The following is a 20,634-nucleotide window of genomic DNA, read 5'->3' on the forward strand; positions in this document are numbered from 1 at the left end:
GTTTCTTCACTAGATTTAGCTCTACAGTATACATTTATCTGATCAAATGCAGTTTGTGTCTGTGGGTTGATTTTGTGCCAGAGCCAATTCCCAAGTAATTGTATTTTGCACTAAGTTCTCCTTCAAGGCAGCAGCAGTCTTTTTAAGGGGTACAGAGTAAGTGACATCTTGGTATGTGTTTTGCTAGTCATGTTCCTTTTGCACCCAAGGATGTGTAACAACCCTAACTAGATAATTGTTAAACAACAATGCTGAAGCTTAGCTCCATGTTTGTTAGAGGTTTTTTTTTTTAATATACAGTAGCTTTACAATTTTTTTTATGCACTATTAAGGTTTTCTTTACTTGTAGAGATTATTTTATACACTCTCCTTCTCAGCTGGGTTGACTAATGTTTAGAAGTGGGTAACTGCAAAGTCACTGTGTTATTAAAACCCTTATTTATTACTAGCTGCAGCTAAATGTCTTCCCCATACTGGGTATCCATGCTGGGTCTCTATTTATAAATTTGTTATTTGTTCGGTAGCTTGTCAATAACTTGAGTGCCAGAGCGTCTGTTAAATGTCATTTTAGAGTTGCTTCTGAATGTGTTTTAAGATGGTCAGGCCAATGTTTCCATTTTAAACCCAGTTGTATCTATGTGGAACAGTGTCATCCTGCGGACAGAAACGCTCTTGTGATGCTGAGAGTAGGGCAACATGCATATCCTGCCACTCTCTAAACAGACAATTTCTGTCCCACTGGGCAAGGCTTGGAACTAGACATCATTCTGCTTTGCCATCTCCTTGTGTCTGCATAGTTAGACGTGCTCATGATAAAAAGCCTTTTCCTTTGTTTCCTCTCACTTTTTCGCAGTGCAGCAGAAAGGAACTTGGGGGTCCTGGTCAATGGCAAGTTGAACATGAGTCAGCAGTGCCCTGGCAGCCAGGAGGGCCAGGCGTGTCCTGGGGTGCATCAGGCACAGCATCACCAGCCGGGCAAGGGAGGGGATTGTCCTGCTGGGCTCTGCACTGGGGCAGCCTCACCTCGAGTGCTGGGGGGCAGTCTGGGGCACCACAGGATAAGAAAGATACAAAGCTGTTAAGAGAACATCCAAAGGAGTGCTGTGAAGAGGGTGAAGGGTCTAGAGGGGAAGCCTTATGAGAAGTGGCTGAGGTCACTCAATCTGTTCTGCCTGGAAAAGAGGAGGCTGAGGGGAGACCTCACTGCAGTTACAACTTCATCACAAGGAGCAGCACTGACCTCTTGTCTCTGGTGACCAGCAGTAACACTCAAGGGAATGGCCTGAAGCTGTGCCAGGGGAGGTTTAGGTTGGATATCAGGAAAAGGTTCTTCACCCAGAGGGTGGCTGGGCACTGGAACGGGCTCTCCAGGGAAGTGGTCACAGCACCAGCCTGACGGGGTTCAAGACGTGTTTGGACAACTGAGGAACATGGTGTGATTCTTGGGGATGTCCTGTGCAGGGCCAGGAGTTGGGCTCCACGATCCCTGTGGGTCCCTTCCAACTGAAAATATTTCATGATTCTATGATTTTAGTTTAACATCACCAGCACATTGGTGTGCCTTGCGTGAGGGTTTAGAGGACTCACTGGTTTCATACGTCCTTTTTTGACAGGGAGATCTGATTGTTTAGTTTAATAATTGTTTTCTACTGACATTAGTGGGATGGATCTGGGATCTTGATATTAAATTAAACCAGATTAGCATTGATGAAAGAGTCACATCCTCCACAACAGGTTTATTTGGGTTTGGTTTTTTTCACATTTACATAATATGCCTATCAAACAACCTCTAGGCAATTTTTTGATCTGTGATTTGTTATTACATCTGCAAAGGATTGGGAGCAGGCCAGAACAGCTGCAAGGGACCAGAAACAATAATTTTCCCCGATGAAAATGTGCCTGAGTATCAACCAGCATACAGAATTAGCCAAACTTTTAATTAAGCTGTGAGTCTCTATTATGATAAGCATTGAGGTCAGACTATTGTGTAAATTCCACTTCTGTGTATCAAGGTCAAAAATTATAGATCTAGTTTGAAAATATCACTTGACAAAAAGCTCTTGCAGTTTTAACATATTTTTTGTAAAGTAATTTTCCTAAACCCTGGTATGTTTCAACAAGGGAATACCAGATTAGTCTGAAAAAATAAAAATAAAACCAAAAATATCAGAATGTCCCAAGAGACTTCTTCCACAGGCTAGCAGTTTCTCTGAGGAGTGTGTGATATAATTCATTGTTTCTAATAAGATTCTGAGAAGTTATATTTTAACCACCGGCAAAAGCAAGTACATCAACTCCTAAAGTATACTTCTTTGTCCTATAAAGCTGTAAGGGTTCTGTACAATTGATATTCAGGGATGAATGTACTCTAGTTAAGATTCACTCTAAAAATATTTCAGAACAATTTGTCTCACATTTATTAACTCTGATTCTTCACCAAACTGAGCAACTAAGCAAGAGAATTCACTGCCCTCCATGTGCAAAGGACACAGGTCTCCATAGAGAGGTTTAAGAGTCCATTATATATTTCTGAAGTCTACCAATACTTCTTTATTAAAATGTTTCTTAAATAGTTCCCAAGAATAACGAAAGATATCACCCCAAGACTTCTGGATCATATAAAGGTCACCCTGGGAGTGATTTCTTGGACAGATGAATGTGTCTGTTCAGTAAGATAATTATATATGAAAGAGAAAATATCCATCCTCTTTTGTTTAGTTCTTTATAATCTGGAACAGATACTTTCAGGTTTTAGCAAATAGTAAATACAATCCCTGAAGTAACAACCTGGGAAATTAAAGGGAAGCTGTCAACTTGAAAATATAATTTATCTCCACAGTTTTTGGTTTTTTTTATAATACAGTTACAAATACTATACAAGTACTAGAAACATGGGACTTTATGCATTTTCAGCTTGTACATTTTACACGTTTGCTTGTCCTTGATCCTCACTCGTACCACTTTAATCTGTCTCGGGTTATAGTGAAAGCTGTCCCTGGTTTAGAGATGAACAATTTACTGCTTGTTTGCCATTATAATATTTAGATGGATTGTGAATTAAGCATTTGTCTAGACCTTTGTGTACTATGAAGAAGTGAACTTTACCCTTTGTCACTCTCCTTCTTCTTGAAAAGAGCCTTTAGGAATATGTTTCTTTTTCCTATGTAATCTCGATCCACTTACCGGTCCAAATGGATAATCTTTTCATAGAGATCACTTTCTGAGCTCATTTCTCTAACCATATTTGCCTTGCGTTGGAAGCCTCTGTTAAATTCTACCCTTCCACCATCAATTACCACTCTGTCCTACGCCTAAGGTCTGTCATGTCTCTGCATTCTACTCCTGTACTTCACTAACTCTTGACTTCCACATCTGCTTCCTCAGCTTTTCACATATTCAGTGAAGAACTTTCCTGGTATTGTCACCCCCAGTGCACATAGAGGCTTCTCAGAGAGAGCTATGAGACTATCTCATTTCATCTTCAAAATCGTGTTTTGTCCCAAAAGAGAGGTGGTTGCAGTCGTAGCAAGCATTCCTGATACAATATTCTCCTCCACTTGATCAATATTGTCCCACCATTTGCTCTTGTTTCTCCAGTTTCTCTTGTCTTTCTCTTGTCTTGAACTGAAGTGGACAGTTGAATAGAGCAGAACCCTCATGTAATATCCCAAAACAGATCTTGTGCTGGGTATTGCCCTATGTCTCTGTGTGGTGCCTATTTCCCTCCCATCCCAGAAAACTAGTTTTATAAACGAGTTCTGAAATGGACTTTTTAAAATATAGTTCAAATATCTCATGTCTAAAAATGTCAGGTTGTCAGGTTAGCTGGATCTCACACTTCCATAAGCCTGCACAGACCTGCACAATGCCAGTGGAGAAAAATGATTGAAGCTGCAAATGCGTGTCCGTGCCTTTGAATGGGTTCAGCATTCTGGCTGCACCTCAGGTGATGTGTCTGGTTGCTTGTGCTTTCCTGACATGAGGGCAGCCTTGTTCCTCAACAGCTGTAGCCCAAATAGTGCTGTTCAGTTCATTGCTGTAGCTGTATATCATTTCTTCTCTGACAGGACAAACCAAAATGATGATGTTTTCCCAGGTCCTCCATTTTTTTCCAGAAGTGTAGGGAAGCCTACCTGGTTTTCAGAAATGGTATGCCCTGTCACTGTGTGTGTACATATATATATATATATATAAAAATATATATTTATATATATATTTATATTTTATCTCAGAACTTTCAAGTAGTCATGGCCTCTCTTTTTGAGAAGAGACAAGGCAAACAGGGGTTGTGCAAGCTGGAAAAAAAAAAAATGGAATTAGCACTAACAGACATAGTGGATCCAAAGTCCATTTATGTAGAAGGTGGCTTTTGAAACTCAGGTCTAAACAAAAATGGTAACTTTTAAATTATTGTTGTTTTAATGAACCACTAAAACAAGTTTGATCAGTGTGAGTTTGTTAATTACAACAAGAAGGAGTGAAAGAATCTCCTGAGAGATTTCAGGTCAGTCATTACACCAAGCTGATGTCGTCTCTCACACATTTTTTGGTGTTGTGGTAGTTTGTAGAAAACTAGAGGTCACAAAACTGACAATTTGGTGTCTTCCTAAGCAGTAGGAAGATTTATGACAGACATACGCCTTCACTTATGTAATCACTCTATTCTTTTTCTGAGATATCTGATACTTTTTTGGACAGAAAATGCTCTGGGCACACCCAGCGGTATCTTTGCTAGGTCAGCAGCAAGCCTGTAACTGGAGCTTTCAATATTCAGGATGCTGAATACATTGTTGCCTGAAACAGTCCTCTTCTGCAGTCAAAAGTGTATTTATTAATGCTGCTTCTTAATTCAATATCAATTTATTTCTTGGATTCCTTGCTTTTTTCCCCATCCAGGGAATGTGCCTGATATACACAGATATCTTTGCACTCACAGTGGACGATTCTGTTACTTTTGAGGTTTAGAATCATCATATATTACCCTTTGCTTGCAATCTGTGATCATCTCACCCTTAGACAAGGACCAAACCCCTCCTTATATTGGTGCTCTGTACTATGGATAATCATCACAGAGAAGGGAGGACTGATCTGACATCCTTGCTCAATGCTGAAGAGAGAGGAGTGCTCAAGTTGTAATGATCTTGGAGAAGCAGTCTTTGTGCCTAGCTTCACAGGGTTTTGTTGCAGCCCAGCCAAAAAAAAACGAAGGCTTGGATTGCCTTTGTGAATTGTGATCAGGATGTTGGTCACATATATTCAAAAGAATATTCTTAGTTAACTATAGCTAAGAAAGCAGACATGAAGATGCTCCCAAACCATGAAATTACATCGCTGATTACAGATATTTGTCTTGATAGTAGAAATTACATTTTTGCTCATAGCCTTTCAAAGTGCAATATTAGAATTTACCATCTCTTTTAGGGCCACCTCTAGTGATCCCTGTTTTACTTAGTACCTCACAAAAATGTGTCAGGAAGATGATCTTGCCTAGTTTCAGCTTTGTGTATAAGCTAGTGAAATGTGGTATTCACCTGGTGGTGGTAATAATGCAATAGGTTGTCAAGATGGGGGCTGCTGTTGTGGTTTAACCTGTCAGGTAGCTAAACATCACACAGCCCGTTCTTCAGTCACCCCTTCTCAGTGGGATGGGGAAGGAATTGGGAAAAAAAGGGTAAAATTTGTAAATTTTAGACAAGGCTGTTTGACAGAGCAGGAATGGAAGGGAAAATAGTAATAACAACAATAATAAAGATTTTTAATATACAAAACAAATTACACCTACCATCTACTGACCAATGACCATCCTGTTCCTGAGCAGTGACTCCTGGCCAGCTTTCCCCCTGGTTTACATACTGAGCATGATGCCATATGGTATGGAATATCCTTTGGATCACCTGGGGTCTGCTCTCCCAGCTCTGTCTCCTCCCAGGTTCTTGTGCTCCTCCAGCCTTCTCACTGGTGGGCTGGTGTGAGAAACAAAAAAGTCCTTGGCTTAGTGTAAACATTGCTTAGCAACAACTAAAACATCAGTGTCTTATCAATTTTATTCTCATCCTAAATCCAAAGCACAGACCTATACCAGCTTCTAGGAAGAAAATTATCTCTATGCCAGCTGAAACCAGGACAGCTAAGTATACAGAATAGCACACAGAGCTGTGTTCTGTTGGCATTAACAAACATCAGCGTTGTTATGAGGCTTCTGAATACAACCAGAGTTGGAATTTGAGCCCCTTCTAATAAGAGGTGAGGTTGTACAGTAAGTAGGACATAAAGGTGATTTGGAAGGTTTCAAGCAAATGTTCGTCAATAGTGAAAGTATTTTCAAGTTTTTCATCTGACATTCTTCAAAATTTGTATGTACATCTCTACCCAAATCAGCCTCCTCAGTGGCAGGTACATCCCAGCAAATGGAGAAAGTCCATGGACACATTGCAAATGCATAGAGTTGCAGACAGATTTAATGTGAGCTGTTGCAGTCAGTTTTTATGAGACTGGATTTATTGCCTCATCCAGGGTTTCCTTTCTGATAGTGTCATCTGGACCTCAGTGTCAGTGAGCTGTGACAAGGGCACTGTTTCTCAGGCCAGCTCGAGCTGGTACCTCTGAAGGATTCCTGGTCCAGGAACTGTATGACCTGTGCAAGGTAGTATGCGTGGAAGAGGCATTACACAGACTAAGAGACTTCCTACCTACAACTCTTGGCAGTGCCTGGTACATAAGCATCTGCTCATTTTCTCAGTGTCAACTGCAGCTGACAGTGAAATTTATTTAATGAAGTTTCAGTAGCCCTTAGACTTCCGTGCTTCTACAAGCTCACAGAAGCCAAAACCCCTGTACAGTCCATAATTTTTTAATAACCTTGGTCAGTGGCTAATGTTAATAGTTCCTGGGGTCCTCATACAAAATACAGGTTTCTGCCATCTCTCCATTAGGCAATGAAAGATTCTTATCCAGCACTGAGGTCATGACAGTTGTCACAAAGGAAATTGTCAAGCATTGGCAGATCCATGGAGCCCAACCTTCTGCAAAGTATTTAGGGAGTGTTGTTTTCTCTTTCACTTCACTTTATCTGTTTACCAGCATTTAGGGAGCGTGATGATGTGTTCTGCAGTTTAATGACCTGAGTCATTCTACTTAACTTACCTTTTGAGTCCTTTGCCTTTGATATATATCAGTGTGAAGCATTTGTAATGCTTTTTAGGAGGGAAGCTGGATGAAGAGGTATGGCACTCTGTTTTGCCGAAGGTTTTGTTTAGCTGCAGTCTTTTTGCATGTCAGCATGAGTATAGATGATTGTGGAGCTCAGCAGCCATGACTTAGCAAGGCAGCTTGCCACTGTAATGACAGCCACTGCTTATTTCCCCTCCCTATGGCTCTGGCTGAAACAAATATTCTTCTATAAGAAGGTTTAGGATGCTTCAAGCAAAACTATCTTGAGAAGTAGAAGTCATTACAATATTCTTCAAGGCTTTGATTTTGTGGGGTTTTTTTGGTGGTTTGAGCGCTTTTTTTCTTGTCTTTAATGCAGGGTTTATATTCCTGTATTAGTGTAAAACACCTTTGGTCATCCTAAGTATCACTTTATATGTATATCGATATATCAGTTCTGCTCTCAAAATGGAACTGATTTTATTACTGCTGTTGAGTAGACTGACTTAATTTCACCATTTCTGGCAAGAAAAGGGACAAAATGTAATTTCAACTGAAATGTGGATAGTTTCCTCCTCTGTAATTTCTCTGGAGGTGTGTGTAAATAGGAAGAATCTGTGTAGGCCAGTGGAGGAGACAGGAGATTGGTTTCTATTCTTGCATTTGCTGTGGACCCGTGGCACATCATGAGATAAATCAGAATTCACATTTTCTGAGTGACTTATTTAAACATATTTCCTGCAAGGTTATCATGCAGTACACTGCACGTTCTTGGGTGTTTCTCCTGTTTTGAGTTAGAATCACAGAAGTGTTTGCTTTGGAAGGGGCCTCAAAGATCCTCTAGCTCCGACCCCCTGCCATGGGCAGGGACACCTTCCAGTAGACCACGCTACCCAAAGTCCCATCCAACCTGGCCTTGAACACTTCTATGGATGGAGCACCTGCAGCTTCTCTGAGCAACTTGTTCCAGTGCCTCACCATTCTCTTGTAAAGAATTTCTTCTTAGTACCCAACCTAAACCAGTTTAAAACCATTACCCCTTGTCCCATCACTACATGCCCTCGTCAAAAGTCCCTCTCCAGCTCTCTTGTGGCCTCTCTATGTACTGGAAGGCTGCAATAAGGGTTAGATCCTGTCCTAAACTGTGAGTGGTAACACACATACAGACCCTTGTTCATTCTGCTGACAACTGAGAGGGATACAGTCCTTTGCAAGCAACCATTCTAACCCTCCTGACCTGAAGTATAGGTATTACAGTTAGGAATAAATGAAGAGCTGCCCCCAGAGGCCAAGGCAACCCACAGGAGCCATTGCACTAAGTCCTTCTCCATCAAAAACTCTAACCTCACTTTCATAAATGCCCTATTATCTCTAATATGAGGTCAGTCCATGGCAGCTCTATGGAACAATGGTTACCAAGAAGTCCATCACCTTGTACCTTAATATAATTCATAGTAATTAATACAGTCTCTCTCATTATGGTTTTTGCAGGGGACCAGATAGAAATGCAACATCAGCAGCTAGGTAATTGCAATTTAATTGGAAAGGGGCCATTTGCAGGGTTGCAGAGCTGGGAAAGGTCAATGGGCAACATCAGGTTTTGCTATGCTGCAGAGGCAAGGATAAAGGCTGTCCTCCTCCTCTCTGTTCCTTGCATTGTAATGCCATTTGACTGTACCTTTAAAAGATTTGATCCAACTCCTTGGGGGCTCCAAGAGTTTAGGAACCATTTCTGCTCCTGGATAAAAGTGTAGTTAAGCTCATCATGTGCTACACACATACAATGTGTATGAAATGTGGAAACTGCTCTGTGAGATCCTCCTGGCCTGGAGTGCACAGCAGTGGTTTACTCAAGTGTTTTGCATCTCTGCAGTTATGTTTGCTGCCTCAAATCTATTGTGCACCTTTCTGAAGAGTCTGATGTTCATTTAATTTATTTCTGGTTTTCAGGAGAAAATGCACTAACTGGGGACTTAGACTTACTGTGTAGGTCTTCTGTTAAGAACTTGACCTCAAGCTAAATATCCTAAGGGAGACTACTGGAGTAGCAGTTGAGCTAAAGGGCTGTACATATCCTTGGGATTTTTGACAAACCCAGCACTGAGCCATGAACTGGGTAGTGAATTTTCCACACTGTGCTAGGAACATCTTTAGAGGAAAATTATATATTGGTTTCAAGAAGAATTAAACATGAGAAGAACAATTAAAAAATAGTGTCTTATTATAGCAACCAAAGTAGTTGGCTTTTTTTTTCCCCTGGTTGTTAAAAAAAAAATCCACACTGATGCAATAAAAAATGACACAAGAGAATAAATGTATCAAGTTGTTATGGCAACTGAAATATGTAGGTTGGAATTTATGTATCCAGAACTTCTATGTAAGTAAAATAAACATTATCCTTGCTAATTAAAATAGCATGCAAAAATTATTTAATTCAAAATCATTATTCATGTTTTCCCTTACAATTAATTACTTACTTTCTTATTTTTTCTGTTTCCAAGTATTTGCATTTGCTTCCAGCTGTGGTCTGCTTGTATTTTCACGGCAAGATTGTGATTTCACTAATACGGGCTAAAGTGTGGAGGGAGTCCACTGAAGCTAATGAATAAAATGTGTGCAGGTGGGCACAACTGGAATCAAACCATGTGCTTTAGCACGTCACTCTTGCTGCAGGTGACCTTTCTGCTTGCAGAGCCTTTTGGCAGGTGTCATTACTCCATGCTTGAAGGGATCTCCCAGCAGGCACAGCGCTCTGTCTTTCTTCTCAGTGTGATACAGTGCACATGGAACTTCTTCCAGAGCTTGTTTCTGCATGCAGCCTGCGCTCTTCAGCTGTAGATTTTGCTTCCAAGATATTTTATGATAGCAAATTCTAAATGAGCATTCATTAATAATGTTCAGCCTTTTAATTTTTCTAGTCCTTTTCCTCCAGCCTTCATAAGAGTTCAGTAATAGCTTCTGCTTTATTTGAAAGAAATAGATCTTTAATATCCCAAATTATTCTTCATGTTTTATCTTTATGCCCAGCAAAGTGCAGGCTGATAGCTGAAAGGTAAAGGAATGAGGAGAATGATCTGACTCAGATCCCAGTGAGCTGGGGAAAATGCATTTATTTGTTTAACATTTTAATCTCATTCATTCTCATGTTCAGAGGTGTCTAAATTTGCCCTATGGAGTTTAAAAACACTGCTACCAGGAATGTTTTGGAAAATACCCAATCAGGGTAAGAACTCAGCAATACTTAAGTTAATTGTCTGCATTTCTTGGAGGCAGTTATCTACCTGGCATGTAGCTGCAGCTGGGGTGTGTCTTTGCCTGAAAACTGCAACCAGTCTGTCCAGTCTCATTCTTTGAGTGTCATTTCCATGCATCTGAACTGTAAATTATTTATCTCTTCCTTCTTGCAGCAGAGTTAATCTTTGCAATGTTTTTTTTGCTCACTTTACCTCTTCCACATCAGATCCTGCCAACCACTGCTCTTTGGTGTGCCAGGCCTCAGCAGGGGAGACTGTACTTGAGCAACAGCCCTCTCAAGGCTTGTGTTTGCGAGGTGGCTGCACAGTGCCCTGCTCCCTCCCTGCTGCACAAATCATCACACGTGGCAGAGTCCACCACTGTGTGACCTTAGTGACACTCTGCTGCCTGGGAAAGGAGACACATGAATGCCTTGATTTGTATCCCAGCTCGAAAATAAAGCTCTGTATGAGCTCTTCTATTTTCTGCCCCTTTACTCCCCTCTCCTAAGACCCCTCCTGGAGTACTGCATCCAGCTCCCAGCACAGGAAAGATGTGGACTGTTGGAATGAGTCCAGAGGATGGGTGCAATGATGGAGTGGGGGCTGGAGCATCTCTCCTATGGAGACAGGCTGAGAGAGCTGGAATTGTTCAACCTGGAGAAGAGAAGGCTCCTGGGAGACCTTAGAGCACCTTCCAGTACCTAAAAGGAGCTTATAAGAAAGATGAGCACACACTTTTTAGCAGAGCCTGATGTGATAGGACAAGGGCTAAATGGTTTTAAATTAAAGGAGGGTAAATTTAGATTTATGTAAAAGAAATAATTTTTTTTACAATGAGGGTGGTGAAAGGCTGGAACAGGTTGCTCAGAGAAGTGGTGGATGCCCACCCCAGGAAACATTCAAGGTCAGGTTGGATTGTACTCTGAGCAAGCTGATCTAGTGGAAGGCGTCCCTGCCCACGGCAAGGGCATTGGAATAGGTGACCTTTAAAGTTCCCTTCCACCCAAACCATTCTATGATTCTATGACAAGTGACACTGGAGATGGAGCCTGCATCAGCAAAATGAATCCTGTGTGTCCTCTGGTTAGTCACCAGGCTTGAGTCTGTGAGGCCAAGTGACTCCAGCCAGCTTCATCTGAACTCTCTGTCTGGGAGGAGAAAAGCTGATGCATGAGCTGGTGTCTCCTCCCTGCCTGAATTTCCTGCCTGGAAAGTCAGTTGTCTTGCCATAAATTGGAGTCACGGTGCAGCTGGATAATTGTGTGATATGGATAGTGAGGGAAATCGGGTCTGAGTATAGGTTTTGTGTTAGTCCAGCCAAAGTGACTACTGAGTAACTGATGGCTTGGATGAGAGCTTTTAGATGGTTGGTCAAATCTGTATCGGGGACGAGCAAATGCAAAGTTCACCAGTGACATTCTGACATCCAGAAACACACTGAGAGCAAGATTTGCTCTCAGGAGGGTGCAGCAGCATTAAATCAGATCCTGACCTTTCTGAGACATAAGTCCACAGCCAGATAATTGTTCCTGAGCTGTAACACTCTTTAAGGCTGTCATAAAATTTTCTGAAAGGTTGAATCCATATAAGTTAAAGTGAAATCATAAAAATCCCAGGACAAACTAAATATTATTGTGATATTTATGCTCACTTTCAAATACAATAACTTAAAAAAAATTAGAACACTTGTGCTGTGATTTGCACAGTAGAATCTATGCCCAAATATGTTATTTTTCTTTTCTTCTTTCACATTTACTGGTCGTATTGGGAACACTGGTGCAGAAGGGACTGCATTGACATTCTTACAGGGCTTAGCCATGAGACCTCGTAGTGCTCTACAACATCACCCTGACTTAAGACAGCTGCAAAAGCTGAACTAATGCAATGTGATGTGGAGCAAACCTTGATGTCATCAAAAAATGAACAAGAAACCCTAACATGGAAATGGAAATAAAATCCTTTCTGACATCTAAATCATTTGACATGGATCCATGCCTTTCTGTAGGCCTTATAAATACTGAATTAGAAAAGAAAGCTCTGCTATATTATTTCTGGATTGAAATTTAGGCCCAGCTGAGGCAAATTAAACTGTTTGACTTCTGCGGGATTATATTTCTGATTTTAGTTTCTAGCATGGCCTGCTCTGGGACTGCCTGAGTTTTCAGTGATATTGATGAAAGTCATATCCTGTCAAAAATTTGTTGAATAAAATTTCTTCCTGTAATAAGGACTCTAAGAGGCATAGAAATAGGACTAGCAGGGTACAGAAAGAGCAAAGCGCATCTTATGATCTCTAGGATTACTTCTCTGCATGGCACTGCAGGAAAAACTCATCAAGCCCTCAGTGATGCTTTGTCTCCCACAATCTGTCCAAGATGTACAACTTCTTTTGTTCTTTGGTGGTCCAGTGATGCTTGCAGCACGTTTACGAGAGGTGTCAGCTCTGCCGAGGTACGGCAGAAAGGTGCAGAGCTTGGAGGACAGACCACAGGCACAGAAGGTGTTTGTGCTGTTGCTGGCACGTTGTAAAGGATGAACTTGACTTGGGTCCAGTTCTAGTTCACACACAGCTTGAACAGAGTGTGAGCAGGTTGGCTGTACCTGGCGCAGAGGTGTGCCCTGTTTTTTGCTAGTAGCAGCATCCTGCTGAGCATCTCAGTTCAGCTCAGGTTGCTTCCTACTCCAGCATAGCTGCTGAATGAATTAATTTACATCAATGTCCTGTAAAATGGATAATTCCAGCATACATTATGTTGAAATGTAGCTTTTTAAATGTTCTAATGATTTTCAAATATGCTTGCTCTAGAAAAGTTAATTAAATAAAAGCAGTATCACTGAGCACTATGTTTCTGGGAGCATTTGGTTACCAGGATGATAGATTTCCTGACAGATATCAGCATCCAAAAGTTAACAGATCACTGGGGTCTTTTATTTCTTTCCCCTCCTCATGTAAATCACTTGGGGCAAGCAGGCATTTATTGACAGGCTCTCATGAGACTGGAGCAGAGCTACCAGCTGGTGATCCAAAGTGCCAAAAGACATCTCAGATCAGTCTCTGTTTTGAATTTCTCTCACTAAAAGCATAGATAGGAGTGTTTCCTAAGCCAGGGGCTGTAGGGGAAGATGCATTAGCCCTCTGAGCCCTAAGGCAGTTGCACACTTATTTGGGCTCATGGACTGCAGCTCCTCACACTTCCACCCACCCTCCTGGGCCCTTTGTAAAGCTGATCAGCTTTTTCTAGCCACATAGCCCTAGAAAATATTCCATGAGTCCTGGAAACAATATCCTAGAACATGGAAGAGCAGAATAAAGTTTGCATGTATGTTTCCTGGTTTTTTTAAAAAATATTTTTTATATTCTCAGTGTTGGATTTCACCCCAAGAAATAAACATGTGGTAACTATTGGGGATAACAAGTTCCTTCTACTGCTATATCCGGTATAAATTCTCGAAATTCTATAAATTCTTACAACAGACTGGAGAATTCATCCACCATTACATGTCTTGGCTGCTATAGGAGGACCTCCCATAGAAACTCATGGAAACCCCATATGTCATAATTGCCTGTGAGGGCAGATGCTCCTTCTGTCTGGTTGCTGGCTCAGACATGAACTGGAACATGCTGCCTGCTGAAAGTGGAACCAGTGACAAGTCTTTAATAACTTATATCTATGTACTTCATCAAAAAATAATCAGCCAGAATTTTGCTGTCAGTTGATTGTGTCAATTGTGCATGTCCTAAAAAGCTACCAGCAACATGTGTTATAAGCACAGAAAAACTTCACTGAGCACTGTTAAAATTAGACAAAATTAGCAAGGTAGGTAATGTGGTTATAATTTTATTAATAAATATTTAAATAACGCTGTAAATTTGCACAATGAAAGAGACTGTGCTGAAGAGATTATGGTCTAAATAGTACCTGTTAATTATAATCTAAATAGATTAGTGTGAATTATGCAGAAAATTAGAAGGCTGCTTTAGGAGTGATCTACGAGGCTCATGGTTACTAACCATGTGGGTAAAGTTACCAAGTGAAGTTTTGATCTGCCCTTGCAACATTTGCTTGTGAAATCTCTTCTGTTTCTCTGACCAATTTGAAGAGAATAAGATAATGCTTTCTTCTGTGAAGAGGAAGATAGAGTTTTTCCAACTATCAGCCCTCTGGATGCAGGAGTGCAATAAAAAGTCTATAGTTTTGGCAGTAGTTTTAGTTCAAGCTTGAAGTCATTATTTCCAGAACCTCCTGCAAGGATGTGTGAGCATGGCACGTATTGTCCACTGCATTTGCAGTCTGTCATGCTGGGGCTGCCAGGTCTGCATCTCCTGCTCATGGTTCAGGAGTAACGAGGTGTTGCTGAAACACTTCCCTTGCACGAGCAGGCAGCTTTTGGCTATAAAGTATACAAATGAATTTAAGCAGGATAGGTTTTTTGTTGGCCTCCAAAGGGAGGGTTGTATGTAATCAAGAATAAGAAAAGACTCAAATCCAAGATTGTTAGTTTTTAATAAATCTATCACAATGCACAGCAAGTATTCTTTCTGCCTCTTGGATTATACAGTGTTGGAGTGAAAGCTCCTCTGGACTCAGGCCCAGAGGGAAGCCAAATCACAGGGGTTGAATTAAAACCTTTGGACAAGCTGAGATACATGAAGCCACACCAAAGTGAAATAGAAATATAGATTTTTTAACTTTTAGTAGAAATATATGCTAAGTGCCTTAAACATTAAAAAGCTGTAGCAGAGACCTTAAACACAGTTCTTACTACAACAGTGTTACCTTTTCACAGAATTCTTTACTTTAACCAAAATATAGATAGAATTATACTGTTCACATTTTTTAGATAGAGTGTTCACATAAACAACAAGAGCTGATAGAAACTGTATATGCAGATCTGTGTAATACCTGTGTAACACTTGTGTAAGACTTACGGCTGTTAGAATTAGACCTGGATAGGTTAAGAAAAGAAAAACTGGAATAGTGTGTTAATCTTATTGGTCAGTTAGCAAATATAATCCACACTTCTGTGAGAAAAAATATATAGAGTATATAGAGCATATAGAAGAAGAAGAAGTAGCTGCTTTTGCCTGCTGTTTGCTGTTGCTGCTTGGCTTTATCATGTAACCCCCTTCGAACTCTGCCTTCAAGAAAGCTATGAGACTGTGAAATAAAGAACTTAGCAGAACAGCAGCCTCCTCTGCTCTCTTACCCTGGTCGGGGAAGGAAGGGTACCCCGTCGAAAGCTCAACAGTACAGTCCCATTTATTTCGTAACACAGAATTAAATATCTCTTGGTGTTCACATGGTTTGCTAGCATATGCTTTGTTTAAGTTGGGAAACCATATATTATTTTGCTAATGATTATTGAACCTTAATACACTGGAACAGAGAGATGTTCCAGATTTATTACAATTACTCTTGCTTGACCCTCCTAATGTCCTAGATTTCCTGCTTTTTACAATGAATTTGTGACCCATTTCCCTAAGGAAAACAATGGAAACATTTCATAGCATCTTATGACATTGTTTTATGTTCTTTCAAAATATTGGAGCCAAGTAATGGTGAAAAATTTGAGGGAAAAAATTTATAAAATGTAAACAAAGTAAGTTTCTTATCCAATTTTGCAGCCGCACTCATTTGATAATTGTTACCATAGAAGTTTCTGCTGAAGCTTGTCAAACCCCTTTTGAGAAGTTGCAGAAGCTGAGCTCCTTTAGGATCAGGATCCTTTAGCTCTTGATGATTAGAGCAAATAAATAATGTATTGATTTGCAGAGTTTATATTGTTGCCTGTAAATAATAACAATGAAAAACATTTATGTCAGGTATTTGAAGAAAGCAAAGATGAAATGAAATTTTTGTGCATGCTTTTTAGCTCCTTGCAAAACCAATTTTCTCTTACTGAAAGAAACATTTAGGGAGTTGTTTGGATTTTCTGTAGGCTCTGGGTCAAGACCTGGGTTCAGTTTCCTGCTGTCCTTGAAAATTTTGGCCTCGTTGTCTTTCTGTCCCTTCCTCCCTTCCAGATTACAAATGGGAAATATTCACCACCGTTTGGTGACTAGAAACCAGCCAAGGCAATGCGTGGCTCTCCATGTGAGGAGGACAGGACACTCCTGGAGTCCTGTGTACTTAGCCCCATGTAATGCTGAGCTGCTGGGCCTGATCCAGCCTTTAAATGCAGCCTTTACTGGAGCACAAGACTCATCCATTGGTTCCAGTGAAGCTAAAAGCACGTGTCTAAGTAGTTGCCTGGATTGGGGCCAGCACTCAGTCTTTTGCTGGACAGAGCCCTAAATAAACAAGCTAGCATCAGAGGGGAGAACATTTGCACATGTGAGTGTGATTTGGCTGTTTCTTGTTGTTTCCTAAGTTGTGCTGGCAGTGGTTGCTCTACTTAAAATGCTAACAATTTCTTGCCTGTTGTGTTAAAATTGACTGCACTCCTGTTCCCCAGGATAAAACAGCATGGGTCTAAATCACTCAGGGTGCTCGTGATGCTCAGCACCCACAGATACAATTCTGTTTGAATCCTCCCCGCTTTCCTGTTTGTGCTCTTGCAAAGTGCCCAGAAATTTTCTGAGATCCGAGTAAGAGGCAGTCATCACGTTTCATTCAAAGGCTGACTCTTCAAGCACATTTTTGCAGGGCAGAGCATTGTAAACAGAGATGTCATTTGTAATATTTACTGTCTTAATGTAAAATCTACAGTAATGTATTAGATTTCCAGCAGGAAAATTGAAAAAACAAACATAGCCATTTACTATGTCTTCTGCCAAAGATATTATTTGAAGAAATACTATGTGTTTTATGAGGGTTTTGTGTAAGCAATGTAAGATTGAAATCTGTGTAAATGAAGGAAAGGTAACAAAAAATGCATTTTAATTTAAAAGAGTTGCACATATGGTTCCTAGTCAAGCATGAAACCTTTTAAAAAAATGTTTCACTTAGGAGAATGTAATGAATTAGAAATAAGAAAACAAGCCAGATAGTTTGTTTGTTGCTGTAAGGAGATATATTACATATTCCTGCAGCTACTCCAGATGAGAACCCCATCACTGTCAGCAGGTCTTGTCAGGGCACTGATTTCCTTCCTTATCTTTGTGTTCTGTTGCCGAGAGCTGCAGAGCACCTTGAATGCTTTCTGAAGTCACAGAGAGATTATGATAAGCATCATCTTGCAGATTTAGCCTATTAAGACCTTCACAGACTTCCATGAGAGTGCCTGTAGGATTAAACCCAGAAAGTTTTGCATGACAAAACACTGAGGTGAAAATCTTGTATAGAAGCCACCAGATACTTATCCAAATTCAGGCTGCCCTTTTGTGTGTGCATGCTCATCTGTATGTTTAAATGTAATTGAATTAAAGCACACATCTCAGCTACTTTATTTGTGGTTTTTTTTACCTTCCTCTTTAGCCTGCAGCTTCCAACAGATCAGAAGGACCTGGACAATGTCATGAACATAAGGAGAACACGACTTTTGAAAACTATGTGGTAGACATGAAGACAAAGGTATTGTCCACTCTTTTTTTTTGTGATGGAGAATGAAATCCTTGTTTAGTGAAGTTTTGCTGGAGGTGAAGGACATATTGAATTTGAGCTCCTGGATTATTTTTTTTCTGCTTAATGACTGCATGTACATTATCACATTTGAATGAGGCTTACAGCTGTCATTTATTGTTGTATGTTACTAGCTCTGGGTATTTTCTGCTGACCTAGGCAGGATTTAGTTTTTGTTTTTATGTACAAATCTTGTTCATATTGGTGATGGTGCTACAGATTAGCTGATCTCAAGGTGGTTTCATTTCAGTCTATTTTAGAGGTACAAGTTGTTGCACAGTTAGTCAGTTTTATTCCAGGTGTTTTCAGTCTCTCACTGTGTGTTGTAGTTTCTTTTTGGTCTGGAGTCAGTATGGAAGAATATGAATGTCAGCAAAGTGATGATTTTTGTATGGGCAGCCTAATGATACCTATAATAAAACTCTGCTGAATAGCGTTACTTTATGGCTGTGCTAAGGGGGTGTGTTACACTTCCCTGTCTTGCTGCTTGCAACAGTGAAGTTACAAGTGTTTCATTATAGTATCTCTATTATTTTCATAGGGTCACAACTTGGCTGGAACAATTCCCTTGGGCTTAGATATTATTATGCACTCTTTCAGCCTTGGCATCATTTTGTGTTTTTTCTTTTTGAAGTGAAAGAAACTTATTAAGTTTTCTTTTAAAGTAAACAAGCTGGAAACATGATGAAAAGAAAAGAGACATTAACTGAGCTGGTGTGCTTGTATGGTGCCTTGTAGACTTCAGCAAAAGTTGTTCCTAACAGTGGAAACTTGCGGATTATTCCTCTTGTCTAAGACTTTTCCATGGGCTTTGTTTCCATTTCTAGATTAATTTCTCTGCTCATTAAATTTAAAAAATCTGAAGATCTAATTTTCTAACATGATTTTCTGAGTTTCTTGTGTTGTTGTGTTCCCAGTTTCTCAATCAGAAAAGCTTTTGTACCATATGGGACCATGGTGGTACTTGATAGTTGAAATATGAGAACATATATACTCATTGGAATTTGTCTTTATATTTATGGATGATATTATTTATCCAAAGCAAGGGATTATCAAAAGTTTGAGATACGCCCTAAATACATTGTGTCCATGAGGATGTTGTGAAAATAATGGGATGTAGTTGATCTCATCCCCATTTCACAACATGATTTTTGTTATGAATGCCCAGCTGAACAATGCACCATCCTCCTACTTAAAGTCACTGCAAACCGCGGACTAAATGTTTCTCCATCAGCAATTCTATGTACTGCATTTTCATGCTGTTCATGTACAAAGTGTACCTGAGAGGAAGCTCTGAAAATTGGCAACACCATTGCCAAACTCTAAGACATTCAGAGCTGTGAGTGGTGTTTTCTTCAGTTCTCAGTATCATGGGATTGTAGATAGCAGATGTTTTGTTTTCATTTCCAGGAACTTGTGGTTTAGTGTGTCAGTTCACTTGAAAGCGTCATTTTGTCTGATTTCTTTTACAAGTGATCCTGCTTGGGTGCTAGTGGCTGCTATGACAGGGACACATAGCTATTTAAGAGTGGCTACATGTTTGAACATATGTGCCAGAGCTTTTCAGTTGCTGATGATCAGTTGGTTGTTAGATTTACTTCCCCAGGCAGAATGCTCAAGAATGAAAATGAACTCTTCATTCACCATTGATCTTGAGAATTGAGAACCACTTCAGGACGTACCGCCCTTGAGTACCATGTGGTTCTGTTGCAGAGCATTCCAGCCTGCATAAAGCCAGCAGAGCTTTATGAAGCACTTCTGTTTCATTCTGAGTAGGGCATTTGTGGAAACAAGAAAACAATTATGGCTTTGTATAGGAAATAATAGATGGGAAAAACATTATGCATAAGTTTTAAACTAACGAAGGTTGTGGGGCTTTCAAAAGGCTAGCTTGTCCAAGGATCTTCAGAGATGTAGAATGGGTCAAGGACCTCTTCCCCATACCTTGTGATGATGAAAGTGCATGTCCTACAACCCTATGAGTCATATTGTGTTCCCAGATTGCCTTATTGCCTTCTCATAGGACCTCAAACTGGTGAGCTTGTGGCAATGTGACTGCTGGAGAGGTTGCACTGTCTCAGAAGTAGCTTTTTTTCTTCCTCTTCTGGGGCAGTTGCTTGGCTAAAGTGGTGCAAACTCCCACATACTACATTAAGGGGTGGTACGGTGGGAATGTACTTGGGTAAGAAGAGAGGGAATCCCCTCCACAACTGTGAAGCAGAAACTTTTTTCTGTGGCTGTTGAGCCCGAGGCCACTGTGGCCACCTGAGTGCACAGACCTTGTGGTGAAGGAGTGGAGCTTCCTGTCCACCTTTCCCTTCTCCCTGCGCCCATTTTACCATCCACCTTCAGGGCTTTGAGAGGCAAGGTCTGTGCTTCCCTACTAAAAAGAAAATTGTCCATTTCTTCTCACTGGAAAAGATACCAGCTGGAGAAATTGGTCAGGCCTCCAACACTGACTGTGCTAAATAGCAGTGAAATTTGCCATGCACGGGTGAAGGGAATGATTCGTGTTATAGCTTCTGTCTGAGACTCTCCTGGGCCTCAGGCCAGTTACAGAGCTGCTGCTCTTAGGGCTGCTGCAGTTAGGAGGGGAAGAATTGCTAATTTGGTGATCTTTAAATTAACATCAGGACTCCTGATTCAGCCTGGGAACTACATTAAAATTCTTAGTGACTAAGGTATAC

General features: G+C 40.5%; 1 protein-coding gene across 1 annotated transcript in view; it reads left to right on the plus strand.

Annotated features, from left to right (window-relative positions):
• The window catches only part of DLG2 (discs large MAGUK scaffold protein 2), a gene marked incomplete at both ends in the record, with an annotated part of 992,680 nt that overhangs the window by 131,659 nt on the left and 840,387 nt on the right, over nucleotides 1-20,634 (plus strand). The window contains one exon of the mRNA XM_082277305.1: nucleotides 17,804-17,899. Coding sequence (XP_082133431.1) covers nucleotides 17,804-17,899 — 96 coding nt within the window. The remainder of the gene's footprint in view (nucleotides 1-17,803; nucleotides 17,900-20,634) is intronic.

Source organism: Coloeus monedula (genome assembly GCF_965178545.1).
Source record: "Coloeus monedula genome assembly, chromosome: 3".
NCBI lineage: Eukaryota > Metazoa > Chordata > Aves > Passeriformes > Corvidae > Coloeus > Coloeus monedula.